The following is a 22,688-nucleotide window of genomic DNA, read 5'->3' as shown; positions in this document are numbered from 1 at the left end:
TTTTAACAGAGAATGATGCAGCGAAGAAGTCATAGGAGTTACTTTGTATTTGCTTGGATCTTAAATCCGAATCAGTGTACCTATAATTGTTATGAGTATGAATAAAATTACAGATTTTTCTCAAAAAATAATATACATATAACATAGCACTAAAAAAAGTATACATATAACACTTCTAAAAAAAATACATATAACATTTGCCTAAAAAATTGTATTCCCTCCGTTTCTTTTTACTCCGCATATAAGATTTGGTCAAAGTCAAACTACACAAAGTTTGATCAAATTTATATAAAAAAAAATATGAACATCTACAATACTAAAACTATATAGTATGAAAATACGTTTCATGGTGCATCTGATATCTGATAATATTGATTTCATATTATGAATGTTTATATTTTTTAATATAAAGTTAGTCAAACTCTACAAAGCTTGACTTTGACCAAACCTTATGCGGAATAAAAAGAAACGGAGGGAGTACATAGAACATTGCAATTTGTCTGAAAAAAACATACTAACATTACAATTCTATATTTTTCCTATTTCTGGGTTTCGACAGCTCAGTGTACCATACTCAGGTGTCGGCCTAGAAAGAGGTGCGAGCACTACGAGTCCATAACAACTCAGACCAGAACTGTAAACCGAATGTGGCATCTCCATTGAAGTTTTGAGCAAGTAAAGACTATAGTCGCCGAACAAATGAGATTTACATGATTTACACGAATCCTTCGTGGTCTATGAATTCATTTCTCCCGGATCAAATTAGTCGGCTCGCTCAGAACGTACTTTGGTAGTTCGTATTTGGCACCTGCAGCAGAGTTTCCCAGCCATTGATTTTGGTTCTGAAAGCACAGGGCGGTGGAGAAGATGCATGCAATACAAGGAAAATAATAATTTTACCTCTTTCGTCGTAGCAGAGTGTCATGTCAGAATTTGAGACAATGATGCCAGCACTGTCTACTATGGTTTGCGCAAGTGCTAAATCAGCTTCTGCAGCGGCCCGAAGTGCATCCCAGATCTCTGAATGGAAACGGATTGTGGTTTTTAGTTCAAATTAGAATATCACTGCTTCTTCAACTGTTTGGTTGTAAGCAAATTAAGAGCGCATTATCAAAAAACAACAAACATGAATTCCATGCATATGATAAAACAACAGTTCAAGATATGGCTCAGACCAACCCTTCGCTCGACCAAACAAGCATAAAATATGCTAAATGTTAAGTAGATATTTAAAGAATTTGCATAGTCCATCCCAACAAAGAACCTGCGGCAATGTCCATAGTACAAGGAAATTTGTATCAATAAAATCTACTCCCCCCGTTCACAAATATAAGATGTTCTACTCCCTCCGATCCATATTAATTGTCCCTAATTTAGTACAAAGTTGTACTAAATCAGTGACAATTAATATGGATCGAAGGGAGTAACTTATTTTTGAATCGGATGTATATAGACACGTTTTAGTGCGTTTCTTCGCTCATTTCAGTCCGTATGTAATTCATATTGAAATATAAAAACATCTTATATGTAAACGGAAGGAGTACAACACATGCCAACTTCTGTTTGGCAATCCCTTCATATTTGTTTCCTCCTCAAGGACTATAATTTAACGTGCCCAATTTAACATCAACAATGGACTAAACTAGCAAAACAGCAAATCAACACTATAAGTATACATGTACTTCAAAAGTTTAATGTAACAAACTGCATATCTAGTACAGATTTCAGTGACAAATCTGCATACAGACCATTTAAAAAAAACTGCATACAGATTTAGTAAAGTTAGGTCAAAGTTCAAAAAGGAACTGGTCCGGCAAGCAGTATAAATCGCTTGCAGATAAATGTTCACAGTACTACAAAAATTAGAGTTGTACAGTACCTTTCTGTCCACCATAGTGAGGAGTAGTGTCCCAGAATTCTTCGCGCATCTGTTTGAGTTGTGCTGGTGTTATTGACTGAGTGTGCTTCCAAGGCTTTGGTTTTTTCAGCTTCTTACTGCTATCTGAGATCAACAAAAACAAGTTAAGCGTTAGTACTGAATATATCCAAATGCAGTCACAGCAAGTAAGCACTGTGTTTATCTTGAACTGAATCAGGCTTGTTGTTTTAGACACCGCATAAGTATACAAAATAACGGAAGTACACAATTCGGCTTCCAATAACTAATAACAAAGATTTTTAACGAAGCTACTTGTCTACAAGCCCGTTTCATCAGTGGGTTTGTTTTTCAGAGGCCTGTTTTATATCAGTTAGTTAACGCCCTTCATTTGCTGAACCGTGAAATACAAATTTCATCTTCACCACCACATCAAGTTTAAACCTTGCTGACCAGTTGAAATTAGTGTAACTAATACGAAAGGTTGTCACAATGTCAGTTCATTTAATAACTACTCCCTCCGTTCCTAAATATAAGTCTTTTTAGAGATTCAAATGCGGACTACATACGAAGCAAAATCAGTGAATCTACATTATAAAATATATCTATATACATCCGTATGTAGTTCGTATTGAAATCTCTAAAAAGACTTATATTAAGGAACGGAGGGAGTATTAGAGAAAAGTAGTTGGGCAAGCTCAGTATTCGACGAGGAAGTTAAAAGAAACTGCACAAGGAAGAGTGTTTCCTTTTGCTATTGTCATCTCACTCCCATTTAAACATGCTCATGGACTAGCACTGATTTTAAGGCCATTTTTCTTACCAAAACAGACATATTTCCTACTACTGAACCCGAAAAAGTAATGTCTTCCTTCCTACACTAAAAAAAAGCGTCATTTCCACAGGTCTTTCGTCGTGTCACATCTTCAATAATGTTGCTAGGTACTCTGTTCTACGGAGGAATAAATCAACAATCCCATCACCGTCCTCGATAATTATTTCTGTCATACTCACAATTGCTTTTTCATAACACACATATCTTCTCTTCACCTAAAATTGTACTGTACCACTGATACGTTGATCATGGTGATATTAACAGCTCCTTTGTTCCAATGATTGTTCAATTTGGCCTTTAGAACTTTGCTAACTGCCAACAGGAGCAGAACGATCACATATGACCAAATATAACATGGGAAATAATAGAGCATTCCATAAGCAGCACTAATTCCCCTCCCTGCTACCCCCAGCTGAATTACCGGAGCGACGCATCATCAATCCAATCTGCTACGCAACCAACAGCAGGCAGGGCTAAATCGACATAACAGTTACAGGCGCCTGGATCAAGAACCTAGGACACTACTCTGATAGTGGTTCTGGGGACCAGATTGCCCAAGATCTCAATCATGAACCCACCTAAGAAAGCATTAACAGAATCGAGATAGACAGGGTAAAAGGAGAGACCGTCAGATTTAGGGGTGGATCCGGCGCAGCCCATGGCGACGGACGATCAGACGGTCATCGGCGACCTCTCTTCGAGAAGCTACTGGAAGCGGAGGTGGCTCACGCGTCTGGGCTCTGGACTGCAGGGTCGATACAAGAGAGGGAGGTGGACTGAAAACCGAAAGCGGAGCAGGAGTGGAGGATGGACGTGTCAGCCTGTCAGGATGTGGCTATGCTAGCCAACAAAAGCAGGTGCGAGTATAGCTGGTACCCATGCGGTGCTGTTCTTTACCGGGGTCTACTTTTGTTTTTCATTTATGAGGGTTGTCACAATTTCATTTAAGGGCTCCTCAAACAATTCAAAAGTCTAAGAAAATCTAACTAATCTATCGAGCTCGTGATCAAATTTTATTTGCTTCTCTGTTAGTACTCGTACCTAGTAATAATAAAATCACAAGCATAATAAAACAATCATAAAAAATAGCTTTCGCTGCACCCGCCGACCGTCCTCCATCCTTCATGGTATCAATCATGTTCAGATTGTTCGAGTTAATAATAGTCTGAATTTGAAAGACAAGGCTTCAACGGTCAAGACACCCGCGCAGTAGTCTATCTTCTCATTTCCCCCAACAATAAATTTGCCTCTGTCATCTCTAAGGACAACCCCCATCATGCCCCTGAGCAGGTCATGGTCAAAAGAAGTATCAATGTTAAGTTTCAGAAAAACCACTGGAGGGCAAGACCAGCCCCCCCTTTCATAGAGGCATTTGGAGAAGAAGCGGTTTATCGGGGTCTACTTGAGTGCACACCTTGGCCAAAATCATTATCTCAACCTTTTAACGAAAGAGGAGGGCAATTGGACCCCATTTTGTATGTTTAGCCGAATATGATCTTTTTGCTACCGTCATATACATCAGCGATAGGCTACATGGGATATCGCCGGGGACAATGGTGGTAAACCCCGGTTCACGCCCCTCAGTCATGCCTACCAGCCAAAGGGCTACCGCCACTAATCTCGGTGGTAGCCTTCTAACCCTACCGCCAGGGCCGATGATGATAGACCCCATAAAGAGTAAGTGGCTAGGGGCCTTGGGTGGGCCACCCACCTACCCTCAATCCGCATTATTCTTCCTTCTCTAACACTTGAGTTGTTGCCCTCCTTAATCTCTCTCCAATCCAAACTCCTCTCAAATCCCTCTCAAATTGGTGCCATTTCCTTGGTGAATCAAAGGCATTTCCATGTATTGAGGTAATATCTCACGCCCCCATGATTTGGTTGGTTGAAATCATCTTATTTGGTGGCATTATTCACTTTTGAACAAACCCTAGTTTGGTCATTTCTCTCAAATCCATTCCAAAAATTGTGGATGTAGAGTTGTATGAGTTTTATTATGTGTAGTAGGCATTATGCTTGTGGTTTGTCGCGAGAACTAGGGCTAGGGTTAGTGTATGTGTTAAGTAATTCCATGATCTATTGAATATATTAGTTATGATGTGCTTTGGATATGATGCATTAGTAATGTCATGATCCATATAATACATTAGACTTGCTATTGATGCATTGAGTTTCTTGTCATTGTTTTTTACTTTTTAGACCACGATGCTTCTTAATGTTCATTATTTGTTGGAAGTGACAATTTTGAGTAATAATGCTGACATTGTTGATGGTGAAGAGAAAGTCATGGTATTTAAGACAAATCCTTGTTATGAGGAGGTTGTGGAAAGAGTAAGAGAATTGGATGGCCCCGAATGATGGAATTGAGCTAATAGGAAGGTGTGATGTTGGTGTGGGGTCGAGATCTCGATTGAAGAATATGCCTATCAACTTAGATTTGCATTGGGAGGTATACCATGATCTAGTTGTGGACTCGGAAGACAAGTCACCGGATTGTTTGCCACCAAGGTCAAAGGTCCTCGATTTGGGATTGACTTGAACTGTCATGTCTCCTCCCGATGTCATGATATGAGCCTGAGTAGAGGTGTGACACGTATTGAGGATCGGGCGATGTGTATGGTGATACGTCTCCAACGTATCTATAATTTTTGATTGCTCCATGCTATTATATTATCTATTTTGGATGTCAATGGGCTTTATTTTACACTTTAATATCATTTTTGGGACTAACCTACTAACCGGAGGCCCAACCCAAATTGTTGTTTTTTTTTGCCTATTTTAGGGTTTCGAAGAAAAGGAATATCAAACGGAGTCCAAACGGAATGAAACCTTCGGGAACGTGATTTTCTCAACAAACGTGATCCAGGAGACTTGGAGTGGGCGTCAAGAAACAACGGAGGAAGCCATGAGGCAGGGAGGCGTGCCTACCCCCTGGGCGCACCCTCCACCCTCGTGGGCCCTCCGTTGCTCCACCGACGTACTTCTTCCTCCTATATATATCCACGTACCCCCCAAACATCCAGGAGCACCACGAAAACCTAATTCCACCGCTGCAACCTTCTGTACCCGAGAGATCTCATCTTGTGGCCTTTTCCGGAGCTCTGTCGGAGGGGGCATTGATCACGGAGGGCCTCTACATCAACTCCATGGCCTCTCCGGTGATGTGTGAGTAGTTTACTTCAGACCTATGGGTCCATAGTTATTAGCTAGATGGCTTCTTCTCTCTCTTTGGATCTCAATACAATGTTCTCCTCGATCTTCTTGGAGATCTATTCGATGTAATATTCTTTTGCGGTGTGTTTGTCGAGATCCGATGAATTGTGGGTTTATGATCCAGTTTATCTATGAACAATATTTGAATCTCCTCTGAATTCTTTTATGTATGATTGGTTTATCTTTACAAGTCTCTTCGAATTATCAGTTTGGTTTGGCCTACTAGATTGATCTTTCTTGCAACGGAAGAAGTGCTTAGTTTCGGGTTCAATCTTGCGGTGCTCGATCCCAGTGACAGAAAGGGAAACGACACGTATTGTATTGTTGCCATCGAGGATAAAAAGATGGGGTTTATATCATATTGCATGAGTTTATCCCTCTACATCATGTCATCTTCCTTAAAGCATTACTCTGTTCTTATGAACTTAATACTCTAGATGCATGCTGGATAGCGGTCGATGTGTGGAGTAATAGTAGTAGATGCAGAATCGTTTCGGTCTACTTGTCGCGGACGTGATGCCTATATACATGATCATACCTAGATATTCTCATAACTATGCTCAATTATATCAATTGCTCGATAGTAATTCGTTTACCCACCGTAATACTTATGCTCTTGAGAGAAGCCACTAGTGAAACCTATGGCCCCCGGGTCTATCTTCCATCATATTAATCTTCCAATACTTAGTTATTTACTTTGCCGTTTATTTTACTTTGCATCTTTATTTCTCTTTATCATAAAAATACCAAAAATACTATCTTATCATATCTATCAGATCTCACTCTCGTAAGTGACCGTGAAGGGCTTGACAACCCCTTTATCGTGTTGGTTGCGAGGTTCTTATTTGTTTGTGTAGGTGCGTGGGACTTGAGTGTGATCTCCTACTGGATTGATACCTTAGTTCTCAAAAACTGAGGGAAATACTTACGCTACTTTGCTGCATCACCCTTTCCTCTTCAAGGGAAAACCAACACAGTGCTCAAGAGGTAGCAAGAAGGATTTCTGGCGCCGTTGCCGGGGAGGCTCACGCCAAGTCAAGTCAAAATTTTATCTCCCGTCAACGAGCCATTTCTGGAGCCGTTGCCAGGGAGATTCGCGCCAAGTCAAGTCAAGATTTGACTCCCAACAACGAGTCATTTCAGGCGCCATTGCTAAGTCAAGACATACCAAGTACCCATCACAAACTCTTATCCTTTGCATTACATTATTTGCCATTTGCCTCTCATTTTCCTCTCCCCCACTTCACCCTTGCCGTTTTATTCGCCCTCTCTCCCCGTTCCCCTTCTCTTTCCCTATTTGCCTCTTTTTGCCCGTTTCTTGTTTGCTTGTGTGTTGGATTGCTTGCTTGTCACGATGGCTCAATATAATACTAAATTGTGTGACTTTGCCAATACCAACAACAATGATTTTCTTAGCACTCCGACTGCTCCTCTTACCGATGCTGAATCTTGTGAAATTAATGCTTCTTTGTTGAATCTTGTCATGAAAGATCAATTCGCCGGCCTTCCTAGTGAAGATGCCGGTACCCATTTAAACAACTTTGTTGATTTGTGTGATATGCAAAAGAAGAAAGATGTGGATAATAATATTGTTAAATTGAAGCTATTTCCGTTTTCTCTTAGAGATCGTGCTAAAGCTTGGTTTTCGTCTTTGCCTAAAAATAGTATTGATTCATGGAATAAATGCAAAGATGCTTTTATCTCTAAGTATTTTCCTCCCGCTAAGATCATCCCTCTTAGAAACGATATTATGAATTTTAAGCAACTTGATCATGAACATGTTGCACAACCTTGGGAGAGGATGAAATTAATGATACGTAATTGCCCTACACATGGTTTGAATCTTTGGATGATTATACAAAACTTTTATGCCGGATTGAATTTTGCTTCTAGAAATCTTTTAGATTCGGCCGCGGGAGGTACTTTTATGTAAATCACTTTAGGAGAAGCTACTAAACTCCTAGATAATATTATGGTTAATTATTCTCAATGGCACACCGAAAGATCTACTAATAAAAAAGTGCATGCAATTGAAGAGATTAATGTTTTGAGTGGAAAGATGGATGAACTTATGAATTTTTTGCTAATAAGAGTGCTCCTATTGATCCTAATGATATGCATTTGTCTACCTTGATTGAGAATAATAATGAATCTATGGATGTGAATTTTGTTGGTAGGAACAATTTTGGTAATAACGCGTATAGAGGTAATTTTAATTCTAGGCCGTTTCCTAGTAATTCCTCTAATAATTATGGTAATTCCTACAACAATTCCTATGGAAATTATAATAAGATGCCCTTTGATTTTGAATCTAGTATTAAAGAATTTAATACTTCTCAAAAGAGTTTCAATGCTTCGATTGAAGAAAAATTGCTTAAGATTGATGAGTTGGCTAGGAACGTTGATAGGATTTCTCTTGATGTTGATTCTTTGAAACCTAGATCTATTCCACCTAAGCATGATATCAATGAGTCTCTCAAATCCATGAGAAATTCCATTGATGAGTGCAAAGAAAGAATCGCTAGGATGCATGCTAAGAAAGATTGCTTTGTGAAAGCGTGTTCTTCTAGTTTTCATGATAATAAGGATGAAGATCTAAAAGTTATTCATGTGTATCCTATTAAATCTTTGTTTTTCAATATGAATCTTTATAATGATGGGACTGAAAATGAGCCACCTTTACCTAGAAGGCGTTCCAAAAATTCAGAGTTTTTAGATCTTGATGCAAAAATTGTTGAAAGTGGGATTGAAGAGGTTAAAACTTTAAATATTAATGAACCTACTATTTTCGATTTCAAGGAATTTAATTATGATAATTGCTCTTTGATAGATTGTATTCCCTTGTTGCAATCCGTGCTAAATTCTCCTCATGCTTATAGTCAAAATAAAGCTTTTACTAGACATATCGTTGATGCTTTGATGTAATCTTACGAAGAAAAACTTGAGTTGGAATTTCTATCCCTAGAAAACTTTATGATGAGTGGGAACCTACAATAAGAATTAAAATTAAAGATCATGAGTGCTATGCTTTGTGTGATTTCGGTGCTAGTGTTTCCATGATTCCAAAAACTTTGTGTGATTTGCTAGGTTTCCATGATTTTGATGATTGTTCTTTAAACTTGTGCTACCTCTTGAGCACTTGCGTTGGTTTTCCTTTGAAGAGGAAAGGGTGATGCAGCAAATGTTGGGTAACGTAGCAATTTCAAAAAAATTCCTACGCACACGCAAGATCATGGTGATGCACAGAAACGAGAGGGGAGAGTGTTGTCCACGTATCCTCGTAGACCGAAAGCGGAAGCGTTAGTATAACGCGGTTGATGTAGTCGTACGTCTTCACGATCCGACCGATCAAGTACCGAACGCACGGCACCTCTGAATTCTGCACACGTTCAACTCGATGACGTCCCTCGAACTCCGATCTAGCCGAGTGTTGAGGGAGAGTTTCGTCAGCACGACGGCGTGATGACGATGATGATGTTCTACCGTCATAGGGCTTCGCCTAAGCACCGCTACGATATGATCGAGGTGGATTATGGTGGAAGGGGGCACCGCACACGGCTAAGAGATCAAGAGATCAATTGTTGTCTCTTTGGGGTGCCCCCTGCCCCCGTATATAAATGAGTGGAAGAGGGGGAGGGCTGGCCCTTTCTATGGCGCGCCCTAGGGGAGTCCTAGTCCCACCGGGAGTAGGATTCCCCCTTTCCTAGTAGAACTAGGAGCCCTTCCAAGTAGTAGGAGTAGGAGGGAAGGAAAGTGAAGGGAAAAGGAGAAGGAAGGAAGGGGGCGCCCCCCTCCCTAGTCCAATTCGGACCAGCCCATGGGGAGGGGTGCGGCCACCCTTTGAGGCCTTTCTCTTCTTTCCCGTATGGCCCATTAAGGCCCAATACGAATTCCCGTAACTCCCCGGTACTCCCGAAAGTACCCGAATCACTCGGAACCTTTCCGATGTCCGAATATAGTCGTCCAATATATCGATCTTTACGTCTCGACCATTTCGAGACTCCTCGTCATGTCCCCGATCTCATCCGGGACTCCGAACTCCTCCGGTACATCAAAACGCATAAACTCATAATATAACCGTCATCGAACTTTAAGCGTGCGGACCCTACGGGTTTGAGAACTATGTAGACATGACCGAGACACGTCTCCGGTCAATAACCAATAGCGGAACCTGGATGCTCATATTGGCTCCTACATATTCTACGAATATCTTTATCGGTCAAACCGCATAACAACATACGTTGTTCCCTTTGTCATCGGTATGTTACTTGCCCGAGATTCGATCATCGGTATCTCAATAGCTAGTTCAATCTCGTTACCGGCAAGTCTCTTTACTCGTTCCGTAATACATCATCCCGCAACTAACTCATTAGTTGCAATGCTTGCAAGGCTTATAGTGATGTGCATTACCGAGTGGGCCCAGAGATACCTCTCCGACAATCGGAGTGACAAATCCTAATCTCGAAATACGCCAACCCAACAAGTACCTTTGGAGACACTTGTAGAGCACCTTTATAATCACCCAGTTACGTTGTGATGTTTGGTAGCACACAAAGTGTTCCTCTGGTAAACGGTAGTTGCATAATCTCATAGTCATAGGAACATGTATAAGTCATGAAGAAAGCAATAGCAACAAACTAAACGATCAAGTGATATGCTAACGGAATGGGTCAAGTCAATCACATCATTCTCCTAATGATGTGATCCCATTAATCAAATGACAACTCATGTCTATGGTTAGGAAACGTAACCATCTTTGATCAACGAGCTAGTCAAGTAGAGGCATACTAGTGACACTCTGTTGGTCTATGTATTCACACATGTATCATGTTTCCGGTTAATACAATTCTAGCATGAATAATAAACATTTATCATGATATAAGGAAATAAATAATAACTTTATTATTGCCTCTAGGGCATATTTCCTTCAGCAAAGTAGCATAAGTATTTCCCTCAGTTTTTGAGAACCAAGGTATCAATCCAGTAGGAGGCCGCGCACAAGTCCCTCGCACCTACACAAACAAATAAATCCTCGCAACCAACGCGATAAGGGGTTGTCAATCCCTACACGGTCACTTACGAGAGTGAGATCTGATAGATATGATAAGATAATATATTTTTGGTATTTTTATGATAAAGATGCAAAGTAAAATAAATGGCAAAGGAAATAACTAAGTATTGGAAGATTAATATGATGGAAAATAGACCCGGGGGCCATAGGTTTCACTAGTGGCTTCTCTCAAGAGCATAAGTATTCACGGTGGGTAAACAAATTACTGCTGAGCAATTGACAGAATTGAGCATAGTTATGAGAATATCTAGGTATGATCATGTATATAGGCATCACGTCCGAGACAAGTAGACCGACTCTTGCCTGCATCTACTACTATTACTCCACACATCGACCGCTATCCAACATGCATCTAGAGTATTAAGTTCAAAAGAACAAAGTAACGCTTTAAGCATGATGACATGATGTAGAGGGATAAACTCATGCAATATGATATAAGGAAATAAATAATAACTTTATTATTGCCTCTAGGGCATATTTCCTTCAGTCTCCCACTTGCACTAGAGTCAATAATCTAGTTCACATCGCCATGTGATTTAATACCAATAGTTCACATCACCATGTGATTAACACCCATAGTTCACATCGACATGTGACCAACACCCAAAGGGTTTACTGGAGTCAATAATCTAGTTCACATCGCTATGTGATTAACACCCAAAGAGTACTAAGGTGTGATCATGTTTTGCTTGTGAGAGAAGTTTAGTCAACGGGTCTGCCACATTCAGATCCGTAAGTATTTTGCAAATTTCTATGTCAACAATACTCTGCATGGAGCTACTCTAGCTAATTGCTCCCACTTTCAATATGTATCCAGATTGAGACTTTGAGTCATCTGGATCGGTGTCAAAACTTGCATTGACGTAACCCTTTACGACGAACCTTTTGTCACCTCCATAATCGAGAAACATATACTTATTCCACTAAGGATAATTTTAACCAATGTCCAGTGATCTACTCCTAGATCACTATTGTACTCCCTTGCCAAACTCAGGGCAGGGTATACAATAGGTCTGGTACACAGCATGGCATACTTTATAGAACCTATGGCCGAGGCATAGGGAACGACTTTCATTCTCTCTCTATCTTCTGCCGTGGTCGGGTTTTGAGTCTTACTCAACTTCACATCTTTTAACACAGGCAAGAACTCCTTCTTTGACTGTTCCATTTTGAACTACTTCAAAATCTTGTCAAGGTATGTACTCATTAAAAAACTTATCAAGCGTCTTGATCTATCTCTATAGATCTTGATGCTCAATATGTAAGCAGCTTCATCGAGGTCTTTCTTTGAAAAACTCCTTTCAAACATTCATTTATGCTTTGCAGAATAATTCTACATTATCTCCGATCAACAATATGTGATTCACATATACTTATCAGAAATGTTGTAGTGCTCCCACTCACTTTCTTGTAAATACAGGCTTCACCGCAAGTCTGTATAAAACTACATGCTTTGATCAACTTATCAAAGCGTATATTCCAACTCCGAGATGCTTGCACCAGTCCATAGATGGATCGCTGGAGCTCGCATATTTTGTTAGCACCTTTAGGATTGACAAAACTTTCTTGTTGCATCATATACAACTCTTCTTTAATAAATCCATTAAGGAATGTAGCTTTGTTTATCCATTTGCCAGATTTCATAAAATGTGGCAATTGCTAACATGATTCGGATAGACTTAAGCATAGATACGAGTGAGAAACTCTCATCGTAGTCAACACCTTGAACTTGTCGAAAACCTTTTGCGACAATTCTAGCTTTGTAGATAGTAACACTACTATCAGCGTCCGTCTTCCTCTTGAAGATCCATTTAATCTCAATGGCTCGCCGATCAATGGGCAAGTCAATCAAAATCCATACTTTGTTCTCATACATGGATCTCATCTCAGATTTCATGGCCTCAAGCCATTTCGTGGAATCTGGGCTCATCATTGCTTCCTCATAGTTCATAGGTTCGTCATGGTCAAGTAACATGACCTCCAGAACAGGATTACCGTACCACTCTGGTGCGGATTTCACTCTGGTTTACCTACTAGGTTCGATAGTAACTTGATCTGAAGTTACATGATCATCATCATTAGCTTCCTCACTAATTGGTGTAGTAGTCACAGGAACATATTTCTGTGATGAACTACTTTCCAATAAGGGAGCAGGTACAATTACCTCATCAAGTTCTATTTTCCTCCCACTCACTTCTTTCGAGAGAAACTCCTTCTCTAGAAAGGATCCATTCTCAGCAACGAATATATTGCCTTCGGATCTGTGATAGAAGGTGTAGCCAACATTTTCTTTTGGGTATCCTATGAAGATGCACTTCTCCGATTTGGGTTTGAGCTTATCAGGTTGAAACTTTTTCACATAAGCATTGCAACCTCAAACTTTAAGAAATGATAGCTTAGGTTTCTTGCCAAACCATAGTTCATATGGTGTCCTCTCAACGGATTTAGATGGTGCCCTATTTAATGTGAATGTAGCTGTCTCTAATGCATAGCCCCAAAACGATAGTGGTAATTGGTAAGAGACATCATAGATCGCAGGATATCTAATAAAGCACGGTTACGACGTTCGGACACACCATTACACTGTGGTGTTCCAGGTGGCGTGAGTAGTGAAACTATTTCACATTTTTTTAACTGAAGGCCAAACTCGTAACTCAAATATTTTACTTCTGCGATCATATCGTAGAAACTTTTATTTTTGTTACGATGATTCTCCACTTCACTCTGAAATTCTTTGAACTTTTCAAATGTTTCAGACTTGTGTTTCATCAAGTAGATATACTCATATCTGCTCAAATCATCTGTGAAGATCAGAAAATAATGATACCTGCCGTGAGCCTCAATATTCATCGGACCACATACATCAGTATGTATGATTTCCAAAAAATCTGTTGCTCACTCCATTGTTCCGGAGAACAGAGTCTTAGTCATCTTGCCCATGAGGCATGATTCGCAAGCATCAACTGATTCATAATCAAGTGATTCCAAAATCCCATCAGCATGGATTTTCTTCATGGGCTTTACACCAATATGACCTAAACGGCAGTGCCACAAATAAGTTGCACTATCATTATTAACTTTGCATCTTTAGGCTTCAATATTATGAAAATGTGTATCACCATGATCGAGATCCAACAAACCATTTTCATTGGGTGTATGACCATAGAAGGTTTTATTCATGTAAACAGAACAACAATTTATTCTCTTACTTGAATGAATAACCATATTGCAATAAACATGATCAAATCATATTCATGCTCAACGCAAACACCAAATAACACTTATTTAGGTTCAACACTAATCCCAAAAGTATAGGGAGTGTGCGATGATGATCATATCAATCTTGGAACCACTTCCAACACGTATCATCACTTCACCCTTAACTAGACTCTGTTCATTCTGCAACTCCCGTTTTGAGTTACTACTCTTAGCAACTGAACCAGTATCAAATACCGAGGGGTTGCTACGAACACTAGTAAAATACACATCAATAATCTGTATATCAAATATACCTTTGTTCACTTTGCCATCCTTCTTATCCGCCAAATACATGGGGCAGTTCCGCTTCCAGTGACCAGTCCCTTTGCAGTAGAAGCACTTAGTCTCAGGCTTAGGACCAGACTTGGGCTTCTTCACTTGAGCAGCAACTTGCTTGCCGTTCTTCTTGAAGTTCCCTTTCTTTCCCTTTGCCCTTTTTCTTGAAACTAGTGGTCTTGTTAATCATCAACACTTGATGCTCTTTCTTGATTTCTACCTTCATCGATTTCATCATCATGAAAAGCTCAAGAATCGTTTTCATCATCCCTTGCATACTATAGTTCATCACGAAGTTCTACTAACTTGGTGATGGTGACTAGAGAATTCTGTCAATCACTATTTTATCTGGAAGATTAACTCCCACTTGATTCAAGCGATTGTAGTACCCAGACAATATGAACACATGCTCACTGCTTGAGCTATTCTCCTCCATCTTTTAGCTATAGAACTTGTTGGGGACTTCATATCTCTCAACTTGGGTATTTGCTTAAAATATTAACTTCAACTCCTGGAACATCCATATGATCCATGACGTTCAAAACGTCTTTGAAGTCCCGATTCTAAGCTGTTAAGCATGGTGCACTAAACTATCAAGTAGTCATCATATTGAGCTAGCCAAACGTTCATGACGTCTGCATCTGCTCCTGCAATAGGTCTGTCACCTAGCGGTGCATTAAGGACATAATTCTTCTGTGCAGCAATGAGGATAAACCTCGGATCACGGATCCAATCCGCATCATTGCTACTAACATCTTTCAACTTAGTTTTCTCTAGGAACATATCAAAAATAAAACAGAGGAGCTAAACGCGAGCTATTGATCTACAACATAGATATGCTAATACTACCAGGACTAAGTTCATGATAAATTTAAGTTCAATTAATCACATTACTTAAGAACTCCCACTTAGAAAGACATCCCTCTAATCTTCTAAGTGATCACGCGATCCAAATCAACTAAACCATAATCGATCATCACGTGAAATGGAGTAGCTTTCAATGGTGAACATCAATATGTTGATCATATCTACTATATGATTCACGCTCGACCTTTCGGTCTCAGTGTTCCGAGGCCATATCTGCATATGCTAGGCTCGTCAAGTTTAACCTGAGTATTCTGCATGTGCAAAACTTGCTTGCACCCGTTGTAGATGGACGTAGAGCTTATCACACTCGATCATCACGTGGTGTCTGGGCACGACGAACTTTGGCAACGGTGCATACTCAGGGAGAACACTTTTATCTTGAAATTTAGTGAGAGATCATCTTATAATGCTACCGTCAATCAAAGCAAGATAAGATGCATAAAAGATAAACGTCACATGCAATCAATATAAGTGATATGATATGGCCATCATCATCTTGTGCTTGTGATCTCCATATCCGAAGCACCGTCATGATCACCATCGTCACCGGTGCGACACCTTGATCACCATCGTAGCATCGTTGTTGTCTCGCCAATCTTATGCTTCCACGACTATCGCTACCGCTTAGTGATAAAGTAAAGCATTACAGCGCAATTGCATTGCATACAATAAAGCGACAACCATATGGCTCCTGCCAGTTGCCGATAACTCGGTTACAAAACATGATCATCTCATACAATAAAATTTAGCATCATGTCTTGACCATATCACATCACAACATGCCCTGCAAAAACAAGTTAGACGTCCTCTACTCTGTTGTTGCAAGTTTTACGTGGCTGCTACGGGCTTAGCAAGAATTGTTCTTACCTATGCATCAAAACCACAACGATAGTTTGTCAAGTTGGTGTTGTTTTAACCTTCGCAAGGACCGGGCGTAGCCACACTTGGTTCAACTAAAGTTGGAGAAACTGACACCCGCCAGCCACCTGTGTGCAAAGCACGTCGGTAGAACCAGTCTCGCGTAAGCGTACGCGTAATGTCGGTCCGGGCCGCTTCATCCAACAATACCGCCGAACCAAAGTATGACATGCTGGTAAGCAGTATGACTTATATCGCCCACAACTCACTTGTGTTCTACTCGTGCATATGACATCTACGCATAAAACCTGGCTCGGATGCCACTGTTGGGTAACGTAGCAATTTCAAAAATTTCCTACGCACACGCAAGATCATGGTGATGCACAGCAACGAGAGGGGAGAGTGTTGTCCACGTACCCTCGTAGACCGAAAGCGGAAGCGTTAGTACAACGCGGTTGATGTAGTCGTACGTCTTCACGATTCGACCGATCAAGTACCGAACGCACGGCACCTCCGAGTTCTGCACACGTTCAACTCGATGACGTCCCTCGAACACCGATCCAGCCGAGTATTGAGGGAGAGTTTCGTCAGCACGACGGCGTGGTGACGATGATGATGTTCTACCATCGCAGGGCTTCGCCTAAGCACCGCTACGATATGATCGAGGTGGATTGTGGTGGAAGGGGGCACCGCACACGGCTAAGAGATCAAGAGATCAATTGTTGTCTCTTTGGGGTGCCCCCTGCCCCCGTATATAAAGGAGTGGAGGAGGGGGAGGGCCGGCCCTCTCTATGGCGTGCCCTAGGGGAGTCCTACTCCCACCGGGAGTAGGATTCCTCCTTTCCTAGTAGAACTAGGAGCCCTTCCAAGTAGTAGGAGTAGGAGGGAAGGAAAGGGAAGGGGAAAGGAGAAGGAAGGAAGGGGGCACCCCCCCTCCCTAGTCCAATTCGGACCAGCCCATGGGGAGGGGTGCGACCACCCTTTGAGGCCTTTCTCTTCTTTCCCGTATGGCCCATTAAGGCCCAATACGAATTCCCGTAACTCCCCGGTACTCCCGAAAATATCCGAATCACTCGGAACCTTTCCGATGTCCGAATATAGTCGTCCAATATATCGATCTTTACGTCTCGACCATTTCGAGACTCCTCGTCATGTCCCCGATCTCATGTGGGACTCCGAACTCCATCGGTAAATCAAAACACATAAACTCATAATGTAACCGTCATCGAACTTTAAGCGTGCGGACCCTACGGGTTCGAGAACTATGTAGACATGACCAAGACACGTCTCCGGTCAATAACCAATAGCGGAACCTGCATGCTCATATTGGCTCCTACATATTCTACGAAGATCTTTATCGGTCAAACCGCATAACAACATACGTTGTTCCCTTTGTCATCGGTATGTTACTTGCCCGAGATTCGATCGTCGGTATCTCAGTACCTAGTTCAATCTCGTTACCAGCAAGTCTCTTTACTCGTTCCGTAATACATCATCCCGCAACTAACTCATTAGTTGCAATGCTTGCAAGGCTTATAGTGATGTGCATTACCGAGTGGGCCCAGAGATACCTCTCCGGCAATCGGAGTGACAAATCTTAATCTCGAAATACGCCAACCCAACAAGTACCTTTGGAGACACTTGTAGAGCACCTTTATAATCACCCAGTTACGTTGTGATGTTTGGTAGCACACAAAGTGTTCCTCTGGTAAACGGTAGTTGCATAATCTCATAGTCATAGGAACATGTATAAGTCATGAAGAAAGCAATAGCAACAAACTAAACGATCAAGTGATATGCTAACGGAATGGGTCAAGTCAATCACATCATTCTCCTAATGATGTGATCCCATTAATCAAATGACAACTCATGTCTATGGTTAGGAAACGTAACCATCTTTGATCAACGAGCTAGTCAAGTAGAGGCATACTAGTGACACTCTGTTGGTCTATGTATTCACACATGTATTATGTTTCCGGTTAATACAATTCTAGCATGAATAATAAACATTTATCATGATATAAGGAAATAAATAATAACTTTATTATTGCCTCTAGGGCATATTTCCTTCAGCAAAGTAGCATAAGTATTTCCCTCAATTTTTGAGAACCAAGGTATCAATCCAGTAGGAGGCCGCGCACAAGTCCCTCGACCTACACAAACAAATAAATCCTCGCAACCAACGTGATAAGGGGTTGTCAATCCCTACACGGTCACTTACGAGAGTGAGATCTGATAGATATCATAAGATAATATATTTTTGGTATTTTTATGATAAAGATGCAAAGTAAAATAAATGGCAAAGGAAATAACTAAGTATTGGAAGATTAATATGATGGAAAATAGACCCGGGGGCCATAGGTTTCACTAGTGGCTTCTCTCAAGAGTATAAGTATTCACGGTGGGTAAACAAATTACTGCTGAGCAATTGACAGAATTGAGCATAGTTATGAGAATATCTAGGTATGATCATGTATATAGGCATCACGTCCGAGACAAGTAGACCGACTCTTGCCTGCATCTACTACTATTACTCCACACATCGACCGCTATCCAGCATGCATCTAGAGTATTAAGTTCAAAAGAACAAAGTAACGCTTTAAGCAAGATGACATGATGTAGAGGGATAAACTAATGCAATATGATATAAACCCCATCTTGTTATCCTTGATGGCAACAATACAATACGTGCCTTGCTGCCCCTACTGTCACTCGGAAAGGACACCGCAAGATTGAACCCAAAGCTAAGCACTTCTCCCATTGAAAGAAAGATCAATACAGTAGGCCAAACCAAACTGATAATTCGAAGAGACTTGCAAAGATAACCAATCATACATAAAAGAATTCAGAGAAGATTCAAATATTGTTCATAGATAAACTTGATCATAAACCCACAATTCATTGGTCTCAACAAACACACCGCAAAAGAAGATTACATCGAATAGATCTCCACAAGAGAGGGGGAGAACTTTGTATTGAGATCCAAAAAGAGAGAAGAAGCCATCTAGCTAATAACTATGGACCCGAAGGTCTGAAGTAAACTACTCACACTTCATCGGAGAGGCTATGGTGTTGATGTAGAAGCCCTCCGTGATCGATGCCCCCTCCGGCGGAGCTCCAAAAAAGGCCCCAAGATGGGATCTCATGGATACAGAAAGTTACGGCGGTGGAATTGGGGTTTTGGCTCCATTTCTGGTAGTTTGGGGGTACGTAGGTATATATAGGAGGAAGGAGTATGTCGGTGGAGCAACAGGGGGCCCATGAGGGTGGAGGGCGCGCTTAGGGGGTAGGCGCGCCCCCTACCTCGTGGCCTCCTGGTTGAAGTCTTGATGTAGGGTCCAAGTCCTCTGGATCACGTTCGTTTCGAAAATCATGTTCCCGAAGGTTTCATTCCGTTTGGACTCCGTTTGATATTCTTTTTCTGTGAAACTCTGAAATAGGCAAAAAAACAGCAATTCTGGGCTGGGCCTCCGGTTAATAGGTTAGTCCCAAAAATAATATAAAAGTGTATAATAAAGCCCAATAATGTCCAAAACAGAATATAATATAGCATGGAACAATAAAAAATTATAGATACGTTGGAGACGTATCAAGCATCCCCAAGCTTAATTCCTGCTCGTCCTCGAGTAGGTAAATGATAAAAACAGAATTTTTGATGTGGAATGCTACTTGGCATAATTTCAATGTAATTCTTCTTAATTGTGGTATGAATATTCAGATCCGAAAGATTCAAGATAAAAGTTTAATATTGACATAAAAATAATAATACTTCAAGCATACCAAATAACCAATTATGTCCTCTCAAAATAACATGGCCAAAGAAAGTTCATCCCTACAAAATCATATAGTTTAGTCATGCTCCATTTTTGTCACACAAGAATGCTCTCATCATGCACAACCGCGATGACAATCAAAGCTATTGTTTCATACTTTAGTAATCTCAAACTTTTTCAACCTTCACGCAATACATGAGCGTGAGCCATGGATATAGCACTATGGGTGGAATAGAATATAATGATGGGGGTTATGTGGAGAAGACAAAAAGGGAGAAAGTCTCACATCAACGAGGCTAATCAATGAGCTATGGATATGCCCATCAATTGATGTTAATGCAAGGAGTAGGGACTGCCATGCAACGGATGCACTAGAGCTATAAATATATGAAAGCTCAACAAAAGAAACTAAGTGAGTGTGCATCCAACTTGCTTGCTCATGAAGACCTAGGGCATTTGAGGAAGCCCATTGTTGGAATATACAAGCCAAGTTCTATAATGAAAAGTTCCCACTAGTATATGAAAGTGACAAAACAAAACACTCTCTATCATGAAGATTATGGTGCTACTTTGAAGCACAAGTGTGGTAAAGAGGATAGTAACATTGTCCCTTCTCTCTTTTTCTCTTATTTTTTGGGCCTTCTCTTTTTTTATGGCCTTTCTTCCCTTTTTTATTTTTTTATTTTTCCTCACTTGGGACAATGCTCTAGAAAATGATGATCATCACACTTCTATTTATTTACAACTCAATGATTACAACTCGATACTAGAACAAAGTATGACTCTATATGAATGCCTCCGGCGGTGTACCGGTATATGCAATGAACCAAGAGTGACATGTATGAAAGGATTATGAATGGTGGCTTTGCCACAAATACTATGTCAACTACATGATCATGCAAAGCAATATGACAATGATGAACGTGTCATGATAAACGGAACGGTGGAAAGTTGCATGGCAATATATCTCGGAATGGCTATGGGAATGCCATAATAGGTAGGTATGGTGGCTATTTTTCGGAAGATATAAGGAGGTTTATGTGTCAAAAAGAGAGTATCATATCACGGGGTTTGGATGCCCCGGTGAAGTTTGCACCAACTCTCAATGTGAGAAAGGGCAATGCACGGTATCGAAGAGGCTAGCAATGATGGAAAGGTGAGATTGCGTATAATCCATGGACTCAACATTAGTCATAAAGAACCCACATACTTATTGCAAAAATATACAAGTCATCAAAAATCAAGCACTACGCGCATGCTCCTAGGGGGGTAGATTGGTAGGAAAAGACCATCGCTCATCCCCGACCGCCACTCATAAGGAAGACAATCAAAGAACACCTCATGTTTCAAATTTGTTACATAACGTTTACCATACGTGCATGCTACGAGACTTGCAAACTTCAACACAAGTATTTTTCAAATTCACAACTACTCAACTAGCACAACTTTGATATCACTACCTCCATGTCTCAAAACAATCATCAAGCATCAAACTTCTCTTAGTATTCAACACACTCATTAGAAAATTTTTACTAGTCTTGAATACCTAGCATATTAGGATTATTTAAGTAAATTACCATGCTATTTAAGACTCTCAAAATAATCTAAGTGAAGCATGAGATAATAATAGTTTCTATAAAACAAATCCACCACCGTTCTCTAAAAGATATAAGTGAAGTACTAGAGCAAAAACTATATAACTCAAAAGATATAAGTGAAGCACATAGAGTATTCTAATAATTTCCGAATCATGTGTGTCTCTCTCAAAAGGTGTGTACAGCAAGGATGATTGTGGTAAACTAAAAAGCAAAGACTCAAATCATACAAGACGCTCCAAGCAAAACACATATCATGTGGTGAATAAAAATATAGCTCCAAGTAAAGTTACAGATGGAAGTAGACGAAAGAGGGGATGCCTTCCGGGGCATCCCCAAGCTTTGGCTTTTAGGTGTCCTTAGATTATCTTGGGGTGCCATGGGCATCCCCAAGCTTAGGCTATTGCCACCCCTTGTTCCATAATCCATCAAATCTTTCACCCAAAACTTGAAAACTTCACAACACAAAACTTAAAGTAGAAAATCTCGTGAGCTCCGTTAGCGAAAGAAAAAAAAAACACCACTTTAAGGTACTGTAATGAACTCATTCTTTATTTATATTGGTGTTAAACCTACTGTATTCCAACTTCTCTATGGTTTATAAACTATTTTACTAGCCATAGATTCATCAAAATAAGCAAACAACACACGAAAAACAGAATCTGTCAAAAACAGAACAGTCTGTAGTAATCTGTAGCTAACGCAAGATCTGGAACCCCAAAAATTTTAAAATAAATTTCTGGACGTGAGGAATTTATCTATTAATCATCTGCAAAAATAATTAACTAAATATCACTTTCCAAATAAAAATGGCAGCAATTCTCGTGAGCGCTAAAGTTTCTGTTTTTTACAGCAAGATTAAAAAGACTTTCCCCAAGTCTTCCCAACGGTTCTACTTGGCACAAACACTAATTAAACACAAAAAACACAACCAAAACAGATGCTAGATAAATTATTTATTACTAAACAGGAGCAAAAAGCAAGGAATAAAAATAAAATTGGGTTGCCTACCAACAAGCGCTATCGTTTAACGCCCCTAGCTAGGCATAAAAAGCAAGGATAGATC

At 40.3% G+C, this 22,688-nt stretch overlaps 1 protein-coding gene across 1 annotated transcript; it reads right to left on the bottom strand.

Annotated features, from left to right (window-relative positions):
* Positions 1-461: 461 nt before the first annotated feature.
* LOC125544687 (uncharacterized) lies at positions 462-3,566 on the bottom strand. Its single transcript, XM_048708434.2, has 4 exons — positions 3,338-3,566; positions 1,880-2,002; positions 901-1,020; positions 462-808 (listed from the first exon to the last, which is right to left on the bottom strand). Exons 1-4 carry the CDS (start codon positions 3,369-3,371, stop codon positions 744-746), a joined length of 342 nt encoding a protein of 113 aa, XP_048564391.2. The 5' UTR covers positions 3,372-3,566; the 3' UTR covers positions 462-743.
* Between the last annotated feature and the right edge of the window lie 19,122 nt (positions 3,567-22,688).

Source organism: Triticum urartu, chromosome 3A (assembly GCF_056163025.1).
Source record: "Triticum urartu cultivar PI428250 chromosome 3A, HENAU_Tu73, whole genome shotgun sequence".
Classification (NCBI taxonomy): Eukaryota; Viridiplantae; Streptophyta; class Magnoliopsida; order Poales; family Poaceae; genus Triticum; species Triticum urartu.
Note: the sequence above shows the minus strand (reverse complement) of the source record. Positions and strands in the feature narration are given on the sequence as shown.